This window comes from Diorhabda sublineata, chromosome 5, assembly GCF_026230105.1.
Source record: "Diorhabda sublineata isolate icDioSubl1.1 chromosome 5, icDioSubl1.1, whole genome shotgun sequence".
NCBI lineage: Eukaryota > Metazoa > Arthropoda > Insecta > Coleoptera > Chrysomelidae > Diorhabda > Diorhabda sublineata.
In genome coordinates, this window is record NC_079478.1 from 15199261 (window position 1) to 15226308 (window position 27048).

A 27048-nucleotide genomic window follows, 5' to 3' on the forward strand; every position below is an offset into this window, starting at 1 on the left:
ACATCGATTAATTATTCGAAATGTATCACTGTATTACCTAATAAAAATTATCGTAATGAGACGCGGTTCGATTACTGATCGGTAATAATTTTGTACTGTAATGTATTTTCATGGGTTTGCTAACGATTTCCGTGTTTGGTTATTCAAATCACTTAATACGAGAAGGTAATAATAATAATGAGAATGGCGCACGTTAATTTTTGATTCTATTCCACTAAGAAATACATATATATATAATTATCAAATATATCTATATTATTGACGCAATGATATGTACCGAAAATTAAGATGATCTTCAAAGATTATGAAATACCTTTCAATTCATAGGAAAATCGACTGAAAAACCCATTTGATGCAAATTACAACTAGAAGGTCATATAACAACAGAGGATAATTACCTTAGAATTGTCATAACCAGAAGTAGAAAACGAGGATTGAGGATAAGTAATCAGAGTAAGGTCGCGGGATGTCTTCAGAAGGCAGTATGGCGAAACAAGTACCTAAGACAAGAAACAAACGCAAGAATTTTTAGAGCAACAATCAGATCTATAATGAACAGTGCATCAGAAACTCTTGGAAGCCTCAGAAAAAAGAAATCTCGCGATTGCGAAATCGAGAAAGAAGCGAGAGCATCATACGATAGACGTACATAACATTAATGAATGGTTATCACAATGGAACCAATATATAAGTTGAATAGCAGACGGTAGACTGGTAAAAATAATAAAGAATAAATCTATGTTGGAAAACGGAGTAAAAGTTGACCACAAAACAGATAAGGTGGCAACCTAGAACAAGGATGATGAAAGATATCGAAGAAGGAACAGTTAATAGATCTATTATGGAGGAAATAATAAGAAGATATTATTTCCAAATAGTGTAAAATATAAGCATAAGGATATTTACAATTTTTTAAAGCACATATTATGCTTATTCCCACCATACAAAGGCAGCTTGATGGAAAAGTTAATATCCAATGAACTGAGCTCTTTTGACTCTATACACAAAGTTCAGTGTTTCTTCTAACAATTGACAAAAATACGCGTTTGTCCCCGCGGTTAACTCTAAAACCGTTTCCCACAATGCCATTTTTTACTCTGGAAACCGTATGTATTCGTGGGGATTGACATTACGTTGAAATGGCTAATGAGGCAAAGCATTGTAACGCGGTTAGGTTAATTTTTCTGCAACAATAGCGCATGAAGTCTGTATGAAAAACCTCTATCAATAACTCGCACTGGATTAGCCATTCCACATTCTCCGAAACACTATGTCTCTACTGGACTTGTAGAGAGAATTTACGCATTCGTCGCGGCACTCTGTTGTTCTTCGTCTTCGGTCTTCTTGCTTCCATGTCTGATAACTTCTGACAACAGTATTGAGTCTACTATATATTTTACCAGCAATTTTTTGATCAGACAATTCAACTTGAAGACCAAATTCAATATCCCTCGTTACCTGTGTAATACTGCAAGAAGGAATCCAACCTTCTGTGCTTCTTGCATCCGTGGTGCTTTGCGTCACACCACTAGCACAATAATTCCAAACGGAAATGTCATGAAGGTTAAATATTGCTGGTTTAAGGACAAGAAGGAATACACCACTTCCAGTTCCATAGGTAATATAGGTAGAAGAAAATGTCTGAGCCGCAATATCTAGACAATTGGATATCTTAGAGTACATAAACATTCAAAGCTGGACAAGTTTATATCAAAATCTTGATTTTGATTTAATGCAGAATATGCGTAATAGAATTAGAAGCCTCATTTCTACTTGGGGTGGACCGACAAGATATTAAATATTATTCTATTGTGAGCTTTTGTTGTATTGAATTCAATGGAATTTTGTTTGCTTTAAAGATATTTTTGAGAATGTTCCTGTTCTGTGAAAATAAGCAATTAATTTCCTACAGATGAAAGAGAAGAACTGGAACAAAAGAATTTAGGAATTTTTGAAAATACTTATGGTCCTTCTTGATGGTTGTGTTAATAAAGAATAAATATACCAGCATAAAAGAAATCAGAGTCTTTAATATTTTCACTATTATGAATTTTTAAGGAAATTTGATAGTTCTAGGCAAAATGATTATTGGACTATTGGAAATGTGTCAAAATAAAATATACCAATCACCAATACATACACAACCAATAGTTTTATTTTACATTTTCAGAAACTTTAATTAATTAATTATGAACTATTATATAAATTTACGACTAACAATGTACAAAATTGTTCACTAGTTACATTGACGAATCCATAAATAGTCATCAATTGGCATATCGTCAAACGATTTAGCTTTGTTCCCGGTAGAAATCATGAACATGCTCATGTTCTTTCACCAGATTCACGCGCAATTTGAAATTGTGCGAATTAAGCACGTTCTCATTCCGAACGTGTTCTTAATACGCCCAATGTATCCTCCGGCGAATGCGCTTTTGTTCTTCTTGCCATTTTTTTTATATTTACCAGAACCTTAACCCTAACCCATGTATTTTTCTACGATCTTAAATAATTAAAAATCGTTGTAGTTGACTTTGTACAAAAATAAATCTTAATTATTCCATAAGGTGAAAATTTTTAGATTTTGTTCCCCTAGCTAGTTTGAACGTCAGATGTTCAGAACATATTCTATACAAAGTATGCGCATTTAAAACGTTCAGAATATATCCAGAATTTATTCGGAATTTGTTCAAACTAACCTACGCGAACAAAGCTAGAGGGGAGGGATTTCTCTCAGTGAAGATAGTTGGAAGTAGGAGAATATATAGTCAGTCTTATTTGATCACTAGAATTGAACTTATCTTAATGGTCACAATTCTATATAATTTTATACCTGAAGAAGTTTGATCAATTCATTTTTGGCAACTGAAGAACAATGATGGAACATGTTTTCTTCAACAAATGCGGTGCTTCTATCTTACTTTCGGAATCAAAATGTGTTAGCATAATATTGGCATAAATGAATAACCGTCGCCTGAGAATCCTTTGCTACGCAGATGACGCTATACTTATAGCTGAAAATGAAGACGATCTACAACGCCTCCTTCATAAATTTAACCTGACGGCACAGAGACTTAACATGCAAATCTCATGCGAGAAAACACAAAGACCCAATAATATGCAAGTTGGTAGTAAATGAGCGCATTATAGAGCAAGTAATGAATTTCAACTACTTGGGCGTAGAAACAACGAACAGCAGAAACATAACGGACGAGGTAGATAAGCAGATCAATAAAGCAACTAGAATATCGGGATATTTACGGGACATTATATGGAGAAATAAATATATGAGTATAGAAAGTAAGACGCGAATCTACAAGACCTGTATCATACCCATACTAACCTATGCCGCAGAAACAAGGGCAGACACAACACAAACAAAGAGATATTACGAACAATAAAGGGTACCACACTCCACGATAGAATACCCAACACAGATACCTTAAGAGAACTGGGAGTACAAGATGTCGTTAGATGGGTAAGAGCAAGACGCCGACAATGGAGAGACCATGTAGAACGAATGGCTTCAGAACGGATTGCCAAATGGGCCAAAACAGAGAAACCAGACACAAGACGCCCAATCGGTAGGCCCCCAAAACGCTGGTACGATAGCTGGACATCGGCGTCACAAGAGGGCAGATGACAGACCTGACAGGACCTCGTCCTACTACAAGAAGAAGAAAAAGAAGATAATATTGGTCAGTTATTTTCCTTTTTTCTGAATAATCGATAAAGACTCAAAAACAGCTCGTTGGAATCCCAAAACACTACGTTCATGGCCTTACTGTTCAAAAAAGGCTTTTTTGCTTTAGTTTTCTAATTAATTAATGAAAACTCATATCATCATCATTAACATCATCAAGCCTTTCAATCCTTCGGATTATGGCTATCGCTTTCAGCGTTTTAAAATCCTTTTTTGAGGTGGATTACTCCTCGTATTCTATTTTTGTTTTCTTTATAGTTTATCGTATGTCTTGGCTGCTTTTGTTTCCATTCCTTTCGGCTCTGGCATTTTGCTCTCCAGTTCTATATATTAAATGCTCTTATATCCTCCTTCATTTCGTTTCTCCAAGTCTGTCTCGGTCTGCCTCTTCTCCTTGGCCTCAATGAGGTGCATTGCGTTATTCTTTTGATCATTTCCGTTAGTTTTCTACTTATTATATGCACAGCCCAGTTGAGGCTTTGTGCTTTTTTTTTGTTTGCTAATAAATACTCAATAATGAATAAAACCTCGTTGGAATCCCAAAACACTACGTTCATGAGCTCACTGTCCAAAAACAGTTTTTTGCTTCAGCATAATATTGGCCAGTAATTTTCCTTTTCTCTAAATAATTAATAAAGACTCAATATTCAATGAAACCTCGTTTAAATCCCAAAGTACTACGCTCTTGACCTTACTGTCCAAAAACAGCTTTTCTGCTTTCTTGTCGGAAGTTCCTTGGATGAAATTGCTTTGAATGAATTTTTGTTTCTTGGGTATAAGGAATGAACTATTATATATTGACAATAAAATCACTTGGCTTATATTGGCAGACAGTCCAAGAAGCCAAGTGTTTGTATGGCCATTAAAGCAGAAAACTATTTAAAAATCATTCTGTAGGACGAAGCAGTGTCAAAGTAATATTTATAGAACTCCAATGGAAACAAGTAGAAGTCTATTGAAAACGTTGCTTTATCCAGAAGTTTGAGTTGCTTCTATGTTCTCCTTGTTACAAAACTTTTGAAATAAAGACTTATCAAATACCTAATGCACGATATCTCCTAATGATCCATGAGTTCTTGGCCTTACATAGTAAATAGAGTGCGTTCGCAAACATATGTATGCATGCATCTAGGACAAGTATCAACAAGCCTTACACAAAGTTTCGACTTCTTGTTTTGAGGTTTGAGAATGTATGAAAATGAACGGTTAAAAAGTAAACGTTTCTATGATATATGGTTTGACAATCAACGAAGTTCATTGTTTGTTTGACCATTAAAGCATAAAACACTCGAAACTATTTCTTTCACAATTAACCAACAATAAAAATAATTTTCTTTATATGAGTGGTAAATCTTTCAGATTTTTGTCAAATTTTGAAAGATGACATTAGAAACACGGACTAAATTAAAAATATCACTATAGCGAAAGTGTTGAAACGACACTCTTTCATCAAATCGTCGCGTATATCTGTGCATATTACTTAATCATATTCTCTTGATTTCCATTCAATTCTCAAAAGGTTACAACATTCAGAAAATAACAACGAAATTATAAACTTATATAGATTGTCTTTTCAACCTAATGTTTCAAAATATCCTGCTACAAAAATCAGCTAATTATATCTATTCTGACATCGTAAAACATTAAATCAAATAAATAAAGTCTTATCGACTTTTCTAACCCCTACATTTGAATACTGTATATATATTTGCCCTTGATAAAAGTTCTTCAAATAACCCTGACTAAAATAGCCGGAATAATAAAATCGATATATTCACAATATAACCGAATCCGTATCACAGCTGTAACTTTCCACAAAGGTCGCTCAATACTTTCATAACCTAATATACATGTAGAAGATACATTGTAATTAACAATAACATTAGAATGCCAGCTCTAAATTTGCGTTATTATAATTCATTACATTAGCCCAATAACATTTTTTCATTATTGTTTGTGTTCCCTTATGCAAGCTGTCGAATATTACACTGCTATATCAATGTTTCCTTTAATACAATTTTTCTCTCCTAAAGGTTGACTCCGAATGTTCACACTACAGAGTGGTTGTGTCGGGATAATGGGTAACATACACTACTAAGCCTTGTACTCTCAACCATCGTCTCAATTCTTTCTTCTCTTTTCTTCTTGTCGAAGTCTCTCGTTCGACACGGCAGATGGAACCAAGTAAGGGCTGATGGGCACTAGGCTATACAGATCTAACCACTACTTGTCATAGAGTCAGAGTTATTAACTCTCTCCTGATGCCTTTTTTGGTGTAAGGCTTGTTGGGCTCACTTTTACACAGCTGTTTCTATTGTTTCGGCTCCTGCATCTTTTGTTTTATTTCTGCCATCTCGTTCCTCATTTTTCCTATGCCCTCTTTTTTTCTTCTGTTTAGCTCGGTCTTCCTTTTTTTTATTTTTGCATACTCTTTTCACAGAAACTCTTCTGCGCATGCTTCAATCATCATGACTTCTCACACACAGATAGATGTTGATGAGATCTATTGAAAAAAGTTATCCATGGGTCGATATATGTCAGTCTTCCTGAGATAATGACCACTTCCGGTATCCCCGGAAGTAAATATTTCCGCATAAAATAAATATGATAAATCGATTTCTTGTAATATCGATATAATTGTCGAGGGGTGGCTTGTCATACTCTTACCGTTCGTGCTTTCGTATTAATCGTTCTTCTCGATTATTGTCATTACGTGGCCTCACTTTTCCACAGTTATTTCCATTGCTTCAATTTCTGTATCTTTTTTTCTATTTCTGTTATCTTGTTCCTCATTTTCTCTATGCCCACTTTATTTCTTCTATCCAGCTCCTCCTCGGTCTTCCTTTTTTGTAAGTTTCTGCTTCCGTATTAATCGTTCTTCTCTCATTGATTTTGTTTTGAATTGATTTCAAGTTCTATATTAGTGTCAATGTTTTCTATTCATATATTAATATGGATATGGCTGCTTTTTCATATATTTCAGTGTTTATTTATTTTGGCACTATCATCTTCCAGTTGCTTTAGTCCTCTCGTTTATTCCTTGTTTCAATCTCCCATCCTATGTTATTGTCATACTAAGGTATTTGAAGATTTCGACCTGTCCTATTCTAGTGTCTCTGTTATTTTCATTGTTGCAGCTTTTACCATATCTGCCGTTTATTGGTCTTATTCTGTTGCCTTTACTTGTTTCAGTTTCGGTGAAGCCTGTTGTATTTCTTTTGAACTTTTTTATCTTTTATTGTTTCTATTATTGTTACTTTTTCTATTCTCTTTGTTTTCCTCGTTTTTTAATAAGAATTCGATCATAAACATAAAAGACACAAAAGAAAATATAATAACAAACTGGGTGGAAAGGTGGAGACAATATTTCAGAGATCTTTTAGAGAAGATCTTTTGTGTCTTTTATATCTTTGAGTGGATTATTATTATTATTACTTGTTTTTCTCGCATGCTTTATGGCTCCAAAGAATGGTTTCTAATTATCTTTGTAGGCGTTTGTTATCTTCTCTCCAAATTCTCGCCTTGCATTTTGTTTTTGTTCCTCAACTAATCTTTCAATTTCTGTCTTTTCTCTTTTGTATTTTTCGTAGTCTGACTGTGGTTCACTTGTTGGGTGTTTCCTACATAATAAATAAATTTTTTTCATAGCGCCACTGGTAAATTAATATCTGTCATATGATCATTGCTGTTTGTCAAAATAGTTTAGCAGTTGGAATGCTGCATAAAATTGTTTTCCTCATTATAACCTAGTTTTTAGATTTTATTAGTTTTTTGAAATCAAAGAGTGAAACATAATATTGTAACAAAAGTGACAAAAAACCGGAAGCTTACCTGTAATCAAAAACAAGTGTACAAGATAAACTATTAACTCAAACTGGCCACCACCTATTGGGAGCTTTTTTTACTATACCCTACTACGAATACTTCCGTTTTCTGCTAGACTTCAGCATTTACAAGGTCAGATCATGATCTTATCGACCTAATCTTACCCTGTTACTCCCTGGTCTTACCCCATATGTCAATATTTGTAAATTGGTTTTATTTAAGTTGAAACATTCAGTAATCTTCTTTGGTTTTAGGGTACAAGTACCTTTGCCAATGTCAATGGCAGTATATTGTTCTAATCAAAACCATACAAGTATACTTTTTCTTTCTTTGCTCTATATTTCATTACTGATACAAATCATATAAATACATATACTTTTCTCTATAATCCTATAGCCGATTCCTCAAGAGAGTTCATCCGCCTATACTTTAACTAGCCCGTCTGTCATCTCATATTCTCCACTCCAGTTTGTCCTAGAAACAATTGGAAGGCAACTTTATTATTTTTTGTGCTAAAAATATCCAAATCGGCTTGAATTTTTGCATTTATAACCAAAATGTCCATTTTGATGAACAATTTGGTCTCGTCTGTTGACTAATGGAAATAAATGGAGTGAATTTTAAATGGGATCTACCAACAAAATAGAAGTTACTTTGTTGGCTCTATATTTTTGCCTACAGGATTCTATATCTAATTTACAAATTTGTCAGTTGACCATTACCTGTAGCAAGTTGCAAGTCGCTTACTCACGGTTTGTGTCTCTCGACTACTAGTGGCACTGGATTTTATTTTAAGCGATCTTTTGTCAAATGGTTGTGTATTGGAAGTAAATATTTGAGCAAATTGAAGAAATATATATATGTATATATATGTATATATATATATATATATATATATATATATATATATATATATACATATATCTCGATTATTTGAAAATGGTATACGTAGCACCTACACCAAAATTTAAAGAAACGTCGAAGACAAAGGTTTTTAATTTAATAAGAATTATTTTTGTTACATTTAAAAGTTTACAAACAAACCTTGTATTTTTCAAATTACCTATAAGTGATTATACTCGTCAAAATTTGTTAAAATACTACAGGATCTTATATTTAACTAAAACCGTTAGTTCACAACGTTCTCGTGAAAAGTTTCATGTGTGTAAACTAATATTTATTAAAAAAACATAACGAATACCAAAACGACAGTTTCCCGATAAGTGAATGATTTAGAAAATTGTTCATTTCCTACTTTTGAAACCGGATGTTTGTACATTGCAATTAATTATAGTCATAATCGCTTATTTTATGTAGTAGCAGTTACCAGGGTAGCATAATATGTTTCAGAAGTACTTATAGATCCTAGAGCCAGTAAGACTGTTATCTACTTTTATATTTAAACGACAAAGTATTGACAGGCCAACGGAATATTTCTTTTGGTACACGGTTTTATACGAGGGTTACTACTTGAAATTTGAGATATGACACTGATGTGAATATCTGAGATTGTGATCACAAAGTTTAACATTTTTAATGGTGAATTTATTCAGAACGTATTGTGATACGAGTGCTATTTGAGTTGTTTACAGATATTTGAAACATACATCTTTATTTGACTTTCGACGTGGATTAAACCACCAGCAGCAATTAGCTTCAACTTTCGATGATGAAGCAACATCTCAAGCTACCGTATTTCGCTGGTTTTCCTAATTCAATCATGTTCGCAGTCCACCACAGGATGAATTTCGTGAAGATCGTCCAAAATCAGCTGTTGTGCCAGAAAATGTCGATGCTGTGGATAAACTGATATTGCAAGATTGTCATGTGACATACCATGAGATTGAAGCATACTTGGGCATTAGTTCCAATCGTATACATTCAATAATGCATCAACATTTGGCTGTCAAAAAGAATTGTTCGCATTGGATACCGCATAATTTGACAATCGCTCAAAGAAAAGCTCGTGTCGGTTGGTGCAAAGAAGACGAAATCCAAATCATTAATCGGTGCATATGAACCCGAAACAAAACGACAATCGACTGAAAGGGTCTTTCAAGATAAGCCAAATCCAACAAAAGTTGTTCATGTACGAAACACTTCGAAGCAATGTTTTTTTTTTCACAATAACAGAACGTGGAACCACCGTTCCATCAGAGCCATGTAGAACGGTCAAGTTTGCCATAAGTGTTTAAAAAAATCAAGAAAACCAATCGCAGAAGACGAACAAAAACGGATTTGTACAGTCAAAACATCGAATTGATGAGTTATCTTCCGTACAGACCTTGTTTGGCATCCGATGACTTCTTCTTATTTCCAAAGATTAAAAACAAATTGTGAGAACAACGTTTTTCTACACAAGAAGCGTTCAAATCACATGTTTCGAAGGTACAACAATAAGAATGGAAAAAATACTTCGATAATTTGTACAAACGCGTACAAATGTGTATTGATCTTAATGGTGAATATTTTGAAAATTCATGAAGCCATATCAAATTATAAATGTTTGTTTTCATTTGTCTGTCTCAAAACTTAAATACCACCCTCGTGGTCAATTGAAATACATATGGTGATCTCCAATGTCTATAAATTACTTTCTTGTCTTTAAATTATATCACTGTAATGTTTGTCTCATTTATTTAAACAGTTTTTGGGTTGAGTGAATTTACACACGGTGTATTTTACTTACTGAATTTATTTATATACTAAGACAAAATGCATTAGAACTTAACACTGAACACTTATCTAGTTCTTACCACCCTAATTTATTGGGATTCACCGTTAACTTTTTACTATTCCGTTGTGTTACCATAACAGCAAACTATGCACTGACTTTGGCTGCTAAACTATCGTTTATTTATATCCAATTGATATCTAGAATGTAAATAAACAAGAAATTGTTCATATAAAAATAGTCACAATATAATGTGAATAGCCTCTAAAAACAATACAAAGAAATGCCGCCTCAAAGACCTTAAAACAACTAATAGCATATATAAAATTTGTTGATACATATTGATTATTTTTTATTCCATTCTTTGTAAAACAATAGCTGTTTAACAACGATCCCTCGTACTTTCCCAACGTTAGATCATGCGTTACAAAATTGAAGACGAGCGTAAAGAGAAAAAAATGTTATAACAAACAGAGTAACATATGTTTATGTATATAAGTTACTCTATGAACATATGCAAGAGGTAGAGAAAAAATACAAAAACAAAAACCATGTGCGACGATTGCTTTTCCAGCTTTTTTTATATGTAAAGTTGTTTACCTACTTCTATTGGTTACTTTCTATAAAATTACCATATTTTTACAGCCCAGGATCTAGGAGGAACAAGCTTCGGACAAAACTCCTTTGTTATCCACGACCGTGTTAGTTGCCAAGTACTCTGTTTTTTTTTCGGATTAATTCTAACTTTTAGATAATACTTTCATAAAAAAACGCGTGAATACAGAAAAATTCTGTAAGTTTTCTGGGGTGAAGGTGCGTGGATAAAATTATAAATTTTATAAAACTATATTATACTACATATCACATTGATTACAACACTACACTCTAATATATATAACACTTCTTTACGTATCTTCAATATTCAACTATCTACTCTACTTTAAGCTCTTGCCTTATATATGTTTTCCGCCCAGATGCAAAGTCCAGAAACATATAGAACAATATTTATTCAATAATAGATTGAATGACCCACCCTCCACTGTAGTTTCCATTGCATTAAATTATAACCGATACCTTCAGATTGTGTGCGGTTGTGTACCCGTCATCAGTTATGACGGACGCCGTCAGACAGCTGTGTGCTCGTCACAATATGTTTTGTATCTTGTTTAAATTGCAATTGGTTTAACACGCTTTATTAGCTTCACCTGCATGTGGGATTGTTTATTTGCTTGTGAACTTGTTTGTTCTTAGGACTAAATGTCTACGTTTGAACGCGAGCATATAAGTTTATAAATTGACCTTTATAGTAAAAGCTTCGACAGAGAATTCGAACCTCCGATCTCCGTGTTAGAAATTAAGAACTTCAACAACCTTACTAATTACATCATTTAGGGTCGATACAAGTTTCGACGAGATGTAGGTATATAAGCAGCGAAGCCATTATACGAGTACCAGTTGAAAAACTAAAATCAAACTAAAAATTTAATATTATGGAACAAGGTGCCCTACGCATTTATCAAAATAATACTAATATTTAATGTATTATTGTTTAAAAACGTGTTTTTGAGTTTTATAAAACACAAGGGTCAAGAAAATTCTATATTGAATCTACAACTATTAAGAAAAAACACAATATGGTAATTATAATTAAAATATAACTACAGTTATTGAGAGTTTTTTTTAATACTTTTCTCTTGTTAATTACACTCTCTTCCTTGCTCTAACTTGTTATTTATGTAGTCGTCGATGTAACATTTGGCCACTTCGGTGGATATCTATTTTTATAGTTTTCTCACAGCTATCGATTCACAATTCTGGTAATGTGTTCGTTGGGAAAGATGTTTTTTTCAAATTTTGTAAAAATTACCTGTCGCAGTTAACGATCAAGTATAAGGACGATAAGAGCTCCGTTGTAATCTTCTGCATCTGGAATTTTCATGGAATGTACCTCGTTGTTGTGACAAAGTGCCATTTCACCTATGATTAATGCAATCCGTGCAAAACTAGATATCTTAAAATTTCTTTTCAAAGACAATTTGATTAGAAGAAACGGATTATCTGGTGCTTCTCTAAGAAATTTATGCAGTTTATGAGTACGAGGGACTGAATTATGCAATTTTATTTGTTCTTCTTTTATTTTATTGCTTCAAATTGATTATTGCCAATTTTTCGTTATTTTTTTTCATTCAAAATTTAGAAATGACGTGATACAACATATATAAAAAATAAAATTGGGTTACTACCTTTTCTTAAGATTGAATGGCTACTCAGTAGATTTTCACCTTCTGCTGACAACCTTACCCCTCTCGAATAGACATTTTCTATAATCAATTAATTGAATACTTAAAAGAGTGTTGTGTATTAATTTCATTCCATTTGAAATGAATCAATATTTCTCTTTACTCCTTATTAATTTTTAATATACAAACAACCACTCAAAAAAATATTAAGAGACTTGTATACGTTTTTGGGTTATTTGTTTTCACATAATCGCTAATAGTATCGAATACATATGATTTTCGATAAACAATAACCTTTATAAACTTTATAAAGCTTTACTTGATAAACATTATTCGGACTTTGCCCCAGATAAAACAACCGTTAAGAACGATGCACGCAACGGAAGCTCCAAAGAGGCTGTCGGCAAGCAAGTCCACAAAATAATTTCGAAAAATGTTAAATGAAGCCGACTGAGATAGGTTAGACCTTTCAGATATCAAGGGAACGTGTTGTACATGTCGGGAATAAATATTTGAGAATGCGACACCAGTTCTGACCAGTGTTTGGAGGTCTTCAAAGACAATAAACCCAATTTTCGCGTCGATATGTAACAATGGATGAAACATGTCCCTATTAATTTACACCACAGTCCAATCGACATTCAGCCGAGTGGAATGCTTGTTATTAATCGACTTCAAAGCGTGAAAAGATGCAAAAGTCGACTGGCAAGGTTATGGCAACAGTATTTTGAAATGCGCATGGTATAATATTCAAGAGCTATCTTAAAAAGCTGAAAAGTGTTTAAAGCATGAAACGGCCCCATGACAATGCACCAAGTCACAAAGCAATGAAAACGGTAAAATTGCATAAATTAGGATTTACATTGCATCCGCATCTACCGTATTCATCAGATCTGACCACCAACGACTTTTTCGTATTCTCAGACCTTAAAATGATGCATGCTGGACACAAATTTTGCTCCGATCAAGAGGTTACCGCCGAAATTAAAGCCTATTTTGATACCAAAGACAAATCGTACTATAAAAATGGTATCAAACAATTTTCAACCCACTTGTTAGGTAATGAGTGATTATAATTCATGTTGTTTGTTTATAGATACTATTAATGACTCAAAATAAGTTCAATAATTGATATATTAATTATTAGAAGTAGATAAATATTGTTATTGTTTATTATAATTTGTATTTGTATAACGTAATTGAATGGAAAATTAAAAGAATGCCAGTGTTGAATTTGATTACGAAAAATTTAATTGTAATTAATGCCCACTTCAAAATTTCACAACTTTTAGTCAAGACAGATACTTGGCAAGACTGATAATTGGCGTTCAGCATTTCCTTTCTTTTCCTTTTTTTCCTATTATTTGGGTGGCAATGCATCTTAAATGCTTTGGCAAGAATCAAATGACTAATCGCAATTATAAATAAACAGAAGGTTGATGTAATTACACCTATCAAAAAAAATTAAAGAATGAGACTATGGTTAATTCATTGCCAAATACTAGAAGAATTTCTTTAGAATGAATTTAAAGATATATACCGCATGTCACTAGAAATTGATCATCTATCAAGCGCAACTGAAGAATAGAAAATATTTAAAAAAGTTGAGTTATCATGGTAGTCTTATAATTATTCGGAGAATTTTAGAAACTTCATGGGTTGAATTTTTTTTCTGGGCCAGATAATGCAGTTTGTTGTGCCGAAAAAAAGGAAAGTATTTTATTGCAGCCACGGAGCAAAGAGAAAATGGTGCCCTCACGAAGGAAGTTCAACTTTGGATAATGTTTCGGGAAAACAAAGCGTGAAGAGCTTACGAGGCAGTGAGCACACTCTGATTAATCGGCCGAGGTTGCATTATTTCCGAAGATCATGCCCCGCGCGAGACCCCTTACGCACGTTTTACAAAAAGTCTGGCACGTAGGACATATCTACTGGCACTAAACTACCTGCGAGTCGACACTAGGGAATCGCAACCGTTGTTCGAAGGTCGTCGTGGAGTCTCTAGAAAGAGCCTGCGGATTAAATTTTGGAAAGCACTACTCTATTCCATTAAAAGTATAATTCATACTTTTTCAATACATAAACTACGCACTTCGATGTTAGTATTTATTACGAAAATAATAACAATAGCTTATTGCATATTGATAAATAAATGATGTTGAATAAATTATTCAATTAATTGAAATGTATTTATTCGTAACTTTATAGTCGCACAGTATCTAAGGAAAAAAAATATATAGTTATACACCAATAACCTTTATTGGGATGATGGTACTTCTAATCGAACACACCCGGTATGTGTTAGTAAAACTTTATTACTGTTGTGTACCCAAATTTTTGTTCTAAAAAAAGGATATTATACAATATCCTTGTCAAATATGAAATATATATTTACAAATCAAGTAAACAAGTTTTTAATGGTTTAACTTATTATTGAGAGATCGTCATGGATTTATAATGAGAGAAAAAAACCCAACAACTTTTTTATATTATAGAAAACAGATGTGTACCATAATAAACTTTACGGGAAGATCACACTTTTACCAGTCTTTATTTAACTCACTCTGTCTATATGGTACAAAATATGTAATCAATTTTACACTTCCCGTTAATATTTCAGTTCCAAATTTAATATGTTACTTGATCAATATTACATTATGCGCATCCCAAAATACAGATGCCAGAACCTCACTAGAGGATTTTCGCGTTTTTTCACGCTTTGAGGTCGGTTCATCACATGCAGGCTCACTGTCGATTGGACTCCAGTGTGAAATGATAGAGCCATGTTTCATATATTGTCAATTGATGCAAAAATTCGGGTTGATTACAGTTGGAAAAACTCCAAACATTGCTCAGAATCTTCAATTCGTTGTTTTTGGTAGATTGTGAGCTCGCACGGCCCCCACTTGTAACAGAGCTTTCGCATACTCAAATACTCATTCACAATATGTCTATCACGTTCCTTTATATCTTCAGGATCTAAGATATCTTAGTGTCAGCTTTAGTTAAAGGTTATCCGAAGTAATTTTGTGGACTTTTTCTGATGTCTTCGTTAGTGTCAGCCTCTTCGAGATGTCCGAAGCCTACATGGTCCTCTGTGCCCATTTCGCTTCGTTTAAACCACTTCTCAACGGTTGATTTTCCTGAGGCGAAGTCTGAATAATGTTTAACAAGTTCTAGCTTCAATAATATATTATTGCTAATTTGCGCACCAAATTTCTTTTCATCCATTTTACAAACAATCAAAAGTTGCTTTACCCAAAATTCTGCAACTCATAAACTGTTACTACGATAGCTGTTAAATTTATACACGTGTTTTTTAAAGGTAAGAGTTGACTGAAAATCATATGGGTGCAATATTAGTAGCACCATCTATGTACCAATATACAAACTCTTCAGTCCGCCTTATACATTATCCAATAGAAAAAAATGGTAAAATATTCAATAATATCATCTGAATAAATTAACTTAATTATTACTTAAAATACAATGAACGAAAACTATTTAAAAAACCTGAGAAATTCACTATTAATGTGCATCAAAAGAAATGAAATGATGAAAAAATTGATATTTATAGAATTGACTCGATTTGAATTTTTTTATTGATGAATTATTTTTATGACTTATTTTAATGTATATCTTATTCGAGAAAGTATTATATCATTCATATATTAATTATATATATATTATTTAGACAGATGCATTTGTAGTCCTACTTGGAACTTAGAAAAAATTCATTATAATACCTTGTTAACTACAGCTACAGCTGATTATTAAATTATAAAACGTAAATAGACGAGGGAAATGTACCTGCCTGTAAGGGAGTTTGGTTTAAACAGGGTACCAGACGTGAACTGTACCCCATTCTTTTTTTCTGGAAAATAAAATTTCAAAGCAAAAATCATAAAGGAAAATGGTTTCTTTGCAAATAAAACAAAATAAAATGAAACATTTCATTTCCAAAGTATCTTTATAAATAATAATGGTAGTCAGAATCGTCTGAACTGGAGTTGTAAAGAGGGTGATACCACATACTCGTCTTCTTTGATAACATGTTCAACACAGTTTTTCCACAACTCTTGACAGTCTGCTGCTAGAACTTTCTTTACGAGTTCTACAACCTCTTTACTCGGTTCTGGAGACTAATTATATTTTCGTAATTCTGATTTCACTTAGGCCCATATTAACTCTATAGGGTTAAATATACAATAGTAAGGATGTAGTCTGAGAAGAGTCTGACCCTGCTCTTTGCACAGCTTGCCAATATAATAAATTTTCTCTACCTTTAGACCTTTAATAACAGTAAGCAATTCTTTGTTTGTTGGATCTTTTTTACAATCGCATAAACATAAATGCTAAAATTTGAGCTTTGTTACTACTAATATTTGGTATCTTAAGTAGTTGCGCGTTGTTCATAACTATTACTGCGTTTTTCTTTAGGGCATGGCCTATTCAAACAGCAATTTTTACTATTGTCATCCCCGAAATTTCTAGATTAATTATGAATATTTTCGTTTTTTAAACATTCGAATATAATTAAAATAACTTTATTCTCACTACACTGTGCGATTTCATTGTCTTCATTTGCCAATGGTCTAAAGAACGCCATTTATTCATAGAATTTATAAATTAAGTAAATCTCACGCCACGCCAATGCTTATCGCAGACTGTCTAACAGGAATATTTCAAAGAAATTGTGTACCGACAGCTTCGGCCAATAGAAATGCATTTGTGTTTACGATTCAATGTTTTCATAGAGGTGTTTCATGGATTCTGTTTTTGATTTAAATAGACCCAATTTTTCCCGAGGCTTTATCTAAATCTTCAAGGATATTTCTAACGCCACCCGTTTTTTACCCACCCCTGGTCTACATATTAATTAGTTGAGAAACTGTAAACGGGAATATATTAAACAGTAAACTTCGATTCAAGCATAGATTCTTTATAGTTATATTATCTGTAATTAAATCTAACTGATGCATAATATCGTTTCTCTTCTTTGAAATCAACAGCGATTAACTATTGTGCTGAATTTTATAGATAATCACAATTAAAAGTTAATAATATTCTGCATAAAGTAGTTCATCTGTTACTAAGTACTAGGAAATAACGGAATAGAATACATACGAGGCGATTCATAACTATTGGGTCATAGTTTATCTCAAGTATGACCCTATGAAGTTTATTTTAATAAACTGTTGACAAATTTCGCAATGATGCATTTGTTTATGATACAAAACTTCGTGTAAATCCGTACACAATGCACACATACACAGGTATACGACTTTTTCGGAAGATAAATAAAATGAGATAAGATAAGATCATATACTGCTACCTTTTATGTACTAAAATACTACATAGAAATATTGTGTCCGTTTTAAAATAGTTGTTCATAAGAATATAGTGGTTTTTGTGCTAGTTTATTCCTACTTTTAACAAATGGGATTACTAGATGAGATGTTCCCTAAGGTAAAGTCATTAAAATTAATTTAAACATGTCCTTTATTTTTTTTTTCAAGTTTATCTTTACTATATATGTAATAAATATTATGTGTCATATTTGTTGGAGAATAACCTGTAAAGGTGAAATATTTTAAACTACGTTTCTTGTAAAATATGTCTGTTGTTTAACCATCTTAATTCTAAATTGTTGAAATAGATCTTGCTATGAACTGTCTACTTTGATTATTTTTCTGCAAGGAAAATAATTTGTATCATTTTTCTCAAATATACTTACATCTTCTGCCCGCCTTTATCATTCAAATATTATGAGATAATTCCCAGATAAATGAGAAAAGTAAATCTAATTTTTAGTCTCATATTAGTATGTCTCATGATTACCTATCTCTAACCCATCAACTCTAACTAAAAGAAGAATAGAGAAAAATGGGTGTGACACTTATTTATAAATAATTATATATTTTGTATACTATCTATAATGGTGTTTGCAAATTTTCTACTCTGGTCAATTTAGACATTCGAAGCAACATAAATTTCCACCAAGCTGAAAATCCGTAAAATTCTTTAAAATATAATTAAAAACGAAAGTTTCCAATCATTCCCGTGTATGGAAAAAATTTTATTCCAAGTCAAAGGTAAAAAAAATGAGTTAATTTGCGATTTTAAGCAAAACAGTAAGTTTATCATAAAAATACCACAGACAAAAATTATTGATCATAAAATTATCTACAAAAAACGTATTAATACTATTTTTCCTACTAGCCACTGTTTCTGAGATATAATGATTCAAAAAGTTTTAAAAGTTGTTCCACGGATCTGTTGTTATCATGTTTAATTTGAAACTATTACAAAATAATTAATATTAGCAGAGATTGAGAAGATAAAAGCGAATCAAATTCAAACAAAGTTGTGAAATTTAATCGCCCGAGTCGTAACTTTCAAATCAATCAATATTAGAGTACGACCGGCCTTGATAAGGGGTACATGCCAGACAACAAAACAGTCCGACTTTTTTACTCTGCATTCCTATTTACGGTTGCAAAAACTTGAATTTATCAGTTTTTCTGTATCAGGTGGAGTAAAGATTGAACGGGTCCTAATGTATTGTTGACCAACATCTCGTAACATGTCTGTAGGGTCTAGCTGATAACCAAGCCACACTTGAACCTGATAATATACCCGAAAAAGATATTGATCAGCAACTGAGGTTGGATGAAGACAATCCAATTGAACTTCTTTTTTACCTTCAATATTTTTACCGAAACATGTATATCGATACTTATCTCAACAGGTAGTTTTTTTAGGAGCTCCGTACATAGAAATAAGAAAGCGAATGTTGTTGGTAATAACTGCTTGTCGAGTTTAATTATTGTTTTTAAAAAAATTCAGTACATTGGACTAAATCTTGTTTTCCACACATTTTGTAAACTGTTATTTCACCCCTTCTGTAAAATGCAGATGTCGTGTCACAGCCAGTTATTCCGTGTAAAAATAGTACATGATCTTCACACTTTGCAAAAGTAGATAAACTTTTTGATGAATAGATTTCCGATTGATGTTGAGCTATTACGACTTTTTTTAATCATTATATCTCAGAAACAGTACGTTTTTGTAGATAATTCTATGATTTACAATTTTTGTTTAAGGTATTTTTATGATAAAACTCACCGTTTTGCTGAAAATCTCGAAAAACCCATTTCTTGGACCTTGATTAAAATTCTTTTCATACACTGGAATGATGGGGAACTTCCAATTTTTTTTAACTATATTTTAAACAATGTTACTGATTTTCAGCTTGGTGGGAATTTCTGTAGATTCACTCTTATTTTTTGGTCTAACATGACCGGGCTATTAAGTGGATTAAGTGGCATTTGTTGAGATATAACATAATCTGGCAATATTTTGCATAATGCATAACACTGTATTTATCATTTTTTAAGTAAATAAAATCTTGCTGAATATACTGGTACCAGGTTTAGTGAAATATTTATCTAATAGAAAATTAACAATAAATGTAAATTCAACATTTATTTACAATAGTTCAAAGTGTCTGACAATATCCTAATCTATCAACAAATTATCATTCCGAATTTTGCTTCATTTTAAGGGTTATATGTACCTTCGCTCTAATTCGATCTTTTAATTCTCAAAGACTTTGGGGTAAAGCCTTATAAACAAATAACCCCTTCTGCGCACTCCTCTGTGGAAATACAATTTTCAGATATTGTTTTACCCTAGGAGCATAATAAGATGGAGCTCCATCGTGCTGAACCATAATTTTTTCTGATAACTGAATTATTATTTCGATTGGGAAGCGAACGAAATAATTCTGGTTCTATCTGATCTCATAAAAGTTGTGGATATTTATCATCATTCAATGCGTCTTTCTATTATTATTCCTCTTAGTATTTCACACCAAACGTTCAACTTTTGTAGATATTATATATGAAATTCTTCTATCCAATGTGAATTATTATCCGACCAATACCGGCAATTAAGTCGATTTGAAAGTCAGTTTAGACAAAATGTTACTTCATCGGAAAACACAGTTATTCATGATTGTATTATTCACATCAATTTCTTTCATAATTGCTTCGTTCAACAAGAACACCTTCATTCAATGCTTGATGGAATCCACGCATAAAATTTATTTTTTTGTTGATTTTCATATTGAATTTTTAGATTCTTCCTGTACAGTTAGAATCACAATTCTTCGTTTGTGACTGTTCTTTTTCGTCCACAACTAGAAATATTTTTTACACTGCAATTTCCTCGAATATCAAGACACTGTAGACTTGGAAATATGAGCAATTCTGTCAGGATATATATCATTAAACAAATTTGCGGCTTCTTGTAACGATTTTTTTGTCCCTCCTAAACCAATAATCTTCAATTAAATAATTCTTCCAAATCGATAATAGTATTAGTGCACAGTTGAATTTTATGTTAAACTGTAATCTTTTATGTAAGCGTCCCTCTAATCTGGTATCAGTAGATTATTTATCTTCATGACAACTACGATCACGAGTTCATTGTAACAGAAGTTAAAATTTTATGACGGATATTGAAATCACAAGTTGGCGCACGCCTGGACATTTGATAGCAATAAAAATTGTGCAGTATTTTGGTACTGAAAATTATACGCTTTGATCGTATAAAAGCGATGAGTAAAGCGGTTTATTTTATAGCATCTCGTATTTTGATCCAATGAAGTTTACTTTTGTAGTAGCCAAAATAACGTTTCTTCAGTTTTTAAAATGAATAAAGTCAAGACAATAAATTTTAAAAAATATCGTCTTTTGTATTTTTTATGTATAAATATTGTATTAAATTACTTCATTGCGTAGTTCATTTATTTACAGAAATGACACTTAGATAAGCTGGAACAATTAAAATTAAATTGGATGTCGCCAGCTTTTTGAAGAACGGAGTATTCGAATAAAAATTAAAAAGCTAGAACAATCTAATGAAGAAATAGCGTTTATAAAAGACAATAATTAAAATACTGAATACACTGTTTACACCACCACTTCACCAAAACTCACGATTACACTGTCTGACGCGTGTTTCGATAACCAAGTTAACGTCTTCAGAGACTGAAGGTAAACTAAAATTTAATGATTAGACTTTATACTAAATTTTTCCACCAATAATCCTTCTGCCGCGAAAATTAATTCTAAACTTAGTTTAGTAGTCATAGTATGAATGTGAAGATTCATGCCAAAGAGGGTTTCCCGCTGGAATTAATTTTCGCGGGAGAACGTTTATTGGTGAGAAAAGTTAGTATAAAACAAGTAAGTTATGTTAATATGTTTTAGTTTACCTTCATTCTCTGAAGACGACAACTTGGTTATCGCAGTGCACGTCAGACAGTATAATTGTGAGTGTTGATGTAGATTTCGTGTAAACAGTGTATTCGGTATGAAAATCGCCAACGGTTCCAGAAATTCCAACTTAGTAATTAAAAAAATAATAATAAAATGAATATTAAGCAGTCTAACTGTAGACTTATATACGGGTCCTGTCTCGGTGATTCAATTATTAAAGCTACATTTTTTAAAGGCACCTATCAATTAATAACTGTCATGTATTACTGTTAACATACGATACTTTCATTCAAATTTAATCTCGAACACTTAATTTTTATATATTAGGAAAAAATATCTTACAATTGAAAAAATGATGGAAACTTTTTCGACTGATTACTGCTTTCCATCATCTTTGCATATTATAAACTAACATAATATAGTTCCTAATTTCGTTGAAGTGGGTTCGCAATCCTGGATATGCTTTTGAGAATTTGATCTAAGATTTTTCTCAAAATTATGCCACAAAGAGTGTGATGTGACTATACATTTGATATCCAACTATTGTTACCTTTTATTGCTAGTATTAATTTTGTCAATGAAATCCGAATCTGCACAAAAACTATGTTTCAATTCCACACAAACAAACTTGTCTCATTTGCAAATCGTCTGTTGAAATGCTTTGTACCCATCAGATTTTAAATATTCACTAAGGTCGGGAATAGTCAATCCCCTATTCGGACGAACAAGTTTGTCCACTTTTTGTACATGTTTTTGAAGTCGAAAGACGTTTAGACTGTTCCTCGTCCTTAACTGACTTATTCCCAGGTTTTTAACGTCAATACTCTTCAGAGTTACTACATTAACACCATATATATGTAAATGTCCAATATTAGTGAATGTTAAGATGCACCAGTGTATGTCGACAATCACCAATTTCGATGGTGTAACTCGAAAACTGTTCTTAATTTATACTTGAATCGGACATACACCGGTGAATGTTAACATACACGGAGGAGATACTGTGAAACTTAGATTCGGCGATTTACAATTTGTGTGGATATTAACAAACGCCAGTGTTTGTTCGAAAAGCAAGTACGTCAAATATACTGTCCTCTCTTTAATACACGCTGCTTCACTCACTGACCACAGTCGTAAATGCGTCGCTACGCTATTTTGTTTTAACACATGTAACGAAGAGGTTATGTTTGTTTAACCTAACCTAACCTAACCTGACTTCAGTAGTCATATACTGGCCCAGAACTTCTGTTTTCACACATCATTATTTCTCTATATCAATCAGGCAGTCATGAAAAAGATAAATAACGGTCATTCGCCAACTACCTTGGTGGATGTTAACAGGTACCAGAGTATCTTAACATATAGTGCATTTCGTACATTCACAGTAGCATATATACTTCAACATTTCGTGAGTTTTACTAGCAATATTTTGCCAACTTGAAATAAAACTTTACGTTAATGCGTTGTTAAAGATCCAGGTTCTACTAAACACTATCTGGCTAATGGTAGCCATACTCGTTCAATAATTCATAGTAACATTGTGGATGGCCAAAGAGCCGTTAAGCACATAGGTCTTCAGATTGGCCTGTCGTGCCCCACTTGACGTTACCTAAGGCCGATGTCATTTAACAAGCCGTTCAGGCGCTTTTCCTTGAACTCTTTGATGCCAGCTATGAGGCTTGCCCAAGTATATAAACCGTATTCGTGTGAGTGCTGGGCAGTCACAAATGACGTGGCCTGCGGTTTCATCCTCCACCATGCACCAACAGCACTCCGAATCGTCCGTGATGCCCATGGTGTGAAGATGGCAACTTAGATTTATTATGATGTGTTTGGTGTGAGACTCACAAGGTCCATCTATGTGTACCTTTGCTTATCCCATGCCAGGTGTCTATATCATCTCTACCAAGCCTGCCTTGCAAGCAGGCCATCGAGAGATCCGATAAAACACTTTTAGCTACACCAAGGATAGGTTGTAGGCCCATTGGTGAGTTCCCCGATCCCAATCGGGCGAGTATTTTGTAAGACTTTCTTGCATTCCACCACTAGCCTAGAGAACACTTGTTCGGCTTTAATGGCTTGTATGGCAGCTCTGAGCAGATTGAGATCACTGTGTTTCTATGGCGTAGATTGACTATCGCACGTCCGCATGCCATCACAGCGAATACCTCGGCTTGGAAGACGGTAGTACATGTTCTACATGCGAGAAAATTTCCCTTATTTTAGGGTGTTCTCCTCAGAAACCGACCACCCACGTTACGATTCACAGGAACGCCTGTGGGAATTGATCTGTGCGGTTTATCGTACATACCGACGTCTAATTGAACTGCGCAGTTAACCTCTACAGTAGACTGAACTTACTCAAAGCATCTTTCAAACTTGTCACTTATTGTTTCAACACTTAAGGATATGGCACATTATCAAACTTAAATTATGTCTCCCAAAACTATTATTTATCTCTAACGCACCTGATTTTATCATTTTGTTATGTGAAAATGTTTTAAATTCCTTTGGCTTTGAGTTATTTCCTCTATAAACTATTTCAACGAATCATTATTTTGATATCATTGATATCACTATATAAACAATTATATCAATTTATGATTTTTATCTAAGTATGTCGTTGTTGTAACAACATATTGTATACAAACGACCTAATTTAATGCAAATAACAATTGAATATAGTACCTAGAGACTTTTATGATTATGATCAAAAAACTTGAAGCATTTGAGATGTGGCTCTATAGACGCATCCTGAAGATACCCTGGACTGACAGAATCACCAACGACAAAGTACTAAGATGCATTGGTGGCAAAAGAAAGCTGTTGACAATTATTAATATATAATACAATACAATGATACAAATACCTACTGCTACAGAGCATAATGCAGGGCAGAGTAAAGAGAAAGAAAGGCATCGACAGGAAGTAGAAATCCTGACTCCGTAACATAAGAGAATGGATAAATCTCAGCGTCGGAAAATTGTTTCATGTTGCGAGGGACAGAGACGCATTTAAAAACGTGGACGCCAACCTTCAATGAGAAGACGGCATGAGAAGAAGAGGAAGACTTAATAAACCTCTGAATTAGAATTATGCTTCTGATGTCAGTACAGTTTTGTCGATATTGATTGTGGATTTTTGATGTTGAAAGCGGTTTTGTCTCATATATAATTCATTATATGGAATTTTATATCTACACATTATTTTTTTATTTCTCTAATGCCATAACTCAATACCAATTATGTGAAGTTGCGCAGCATTTTAAAAGGTTTATCAGGCACCATCTTCTAACTACACTGTCTGAATCCTCTGCTACCTTTACTGACCTTCCAGGCTTTGCTATTATTTCTAATCTTACCTTTTTACTTGACCTAGAATTAATATAATTTTTCTTTCATTCATCCTTACATTTATTTCTTTCATTTTTTTTAGTTATCGTTTCTCATGTATAACATTGATGTGGGCCTCATTATTCCATTGTATTAGATTGTTCTTTCAGTTAATATTAATTTTTTATTAACTTGGTCTGTTGCCATTACTTTTTCTTCAATCTATGCTTTTCTCCCCCTTCAGCACTATAATTGAAGTTTATGTTTTTATTTTAATTTTCGTCATATTAGTTTTCAATTCTTTCTTCTTCAATCTCCAATATTGTTAAAGTTTTCTTGTCCTAATATTACTTCATTTGCATGCACGATTAGTTGCCTTTTATAAAATTCCTCTTTTTCATCGTTCCCAAAAAAAATTTTAGCGCCAGGATGAACAATATATTTTATACTTATCTGTTTATCCTTTTTTTGTAAGGATACTAATTTTTTACTGTCTCATTGTCATTTATTATTTTTATGAATTTTTGCTTTCACTCCTTGTTCTTCTAAGTTTTTCTTAATTTTCTCTTAAGCCACTAAAAGGCTTATTCAAAATCTAAAAATAACAATTTTTATTTTGTTTATGTATGCTTTTTCCCTAATTTGTTTAATAGTATTTATTACATTCATTGTTCATCTATCTGAATCTAGAAAAATATTTTGAGTTTCAACACTAATCACTTAGTATCATTGATCATTATAGTTTGTGGAAAAATTTATCACAGCAATATTTTTCGACCTAATTGATTATTAGAAATATATTTTGGTACTCTGTTATTCAAACAAAGTAATGGTTACCTATATTATTACATTGCTACTTAACCATTTACTCCTACTACTTAAGACATCAAATTAAACAGATCTAGATTTGATATTCTCGAAAATAAAAACAAAGGGTTTGTTTTCAGAACACATGTTTTTTTATATTTTTCTAATTTCATTCATGCAAAACATGATTATAATGATTAACCAAAATATAATTCTAAAGTTTGTTAAATATTATTCGGAAATTGATTAATTTTATTTTTCTTTATTTCAGAAGGAACCAACTAGGCACCGCGTTGTTAAAAATACACCAGCTAAAAAACCGCCAGATAAATCAACTCGCTCTTCAACTGCAGAAAAGTAAGTTAAATTAGTAATTACTCAACTAGATCTTGTCTTATTAACTCATTACATAATAAAATGTTTCATCATTCAATAAAATTAATTTATGGTGAAGTCATCCAATAACGATTTCATGTAAATTATATTGGTATAGGCAGCATATCTGACATTCCGCTGTATTGTTGGTTGTCTATGTAGAAGGTAACGTTTTAGTTATTACACGACAGTCGCATTTAACGGTTTGAATACGATACTAAAATATTAAGTGTTACAGGGGGTATAGCTCAGTGGTAGAGCATTCGACTGCAGATCGAGAGGTCCCCGGTTCAAACCCGGGTGCCCCCTTATTTTTTATAGCGCACAATGTTTTTTGTGTTAATATATGTATTTTTAAATATCAGTTTCTTTAAAAATTTGACGTTTCTACTTCTTTTAGTTTGTATTAAGATATGATAATAAATCTGACAATAGATCACTTACAATCTACATCGTTAATATCAAAATAAGAATAAAATCAAAATAGAAATTTGTTTTAACAAGAAAGATTAATTTTTCCTTAGTTTCTTTCTTTATAATATATATATATATTGAAAAAATGAAAAAAAAAATTGAAGAAAATAGAAAAACGAATTTATAAAAGCTATAGAACTTCACTTACAACATCTAACTTCAAATATGAAAATGAAATATACAAATAAATTTATGGTTGTGCTATGGGGGCTTCCATTTCAAGTGTTATAGCACAAATGGTGATGGAAGAGGAAACTGTCCAAAGCAAACTTTATATAAATATTCCATTCTGCCGTAACAAAGAATCAAATTAATAATTTTTCCTTAGTCC

At 32.6% G+C, this 27048-nt stretch overlaps 1 protein-coding gene and 1 non-coding gene across 7 annotated transcripts in view; both read left to right on the forward strand.

The window, feature by feature from the left end:
* Positions 1 to 27048, forward strand: part of LOC130444656 (cytospin-A-like) — a 170514-nt gene that overhangs the window by 21990 nt on the left and 121476 nt on the right. For 3 of the 6 annotated variants that reach the window (XM_056779921.1, XM_056779922.1, XM_056779925.1), the window contains exon 2: positions 26140 to 26225. In XM_056779921.1, the coding sequence (XP_056635899.1) occupies positions 26140 to 26225 (86 nt within the window). Of the gene's footprint in view, positions 1 to 17754; positions 17912 to 26139; positions 26226 to 27048 lie in introns of those variants that run through there. The other 3 variants (XM_056779920.1, XM_056779919.1, XM_056779926.1) reach the window with 3 other exon arrangements.
* Trnac-gca (transfer RNA cysteine (anticodon GCA)) lies at positions 26481 to 26552 on the forward strand. Its single transcript has one exon. It is a non-coding gene; the product is annotated as a tRNA-Cys (tRNA).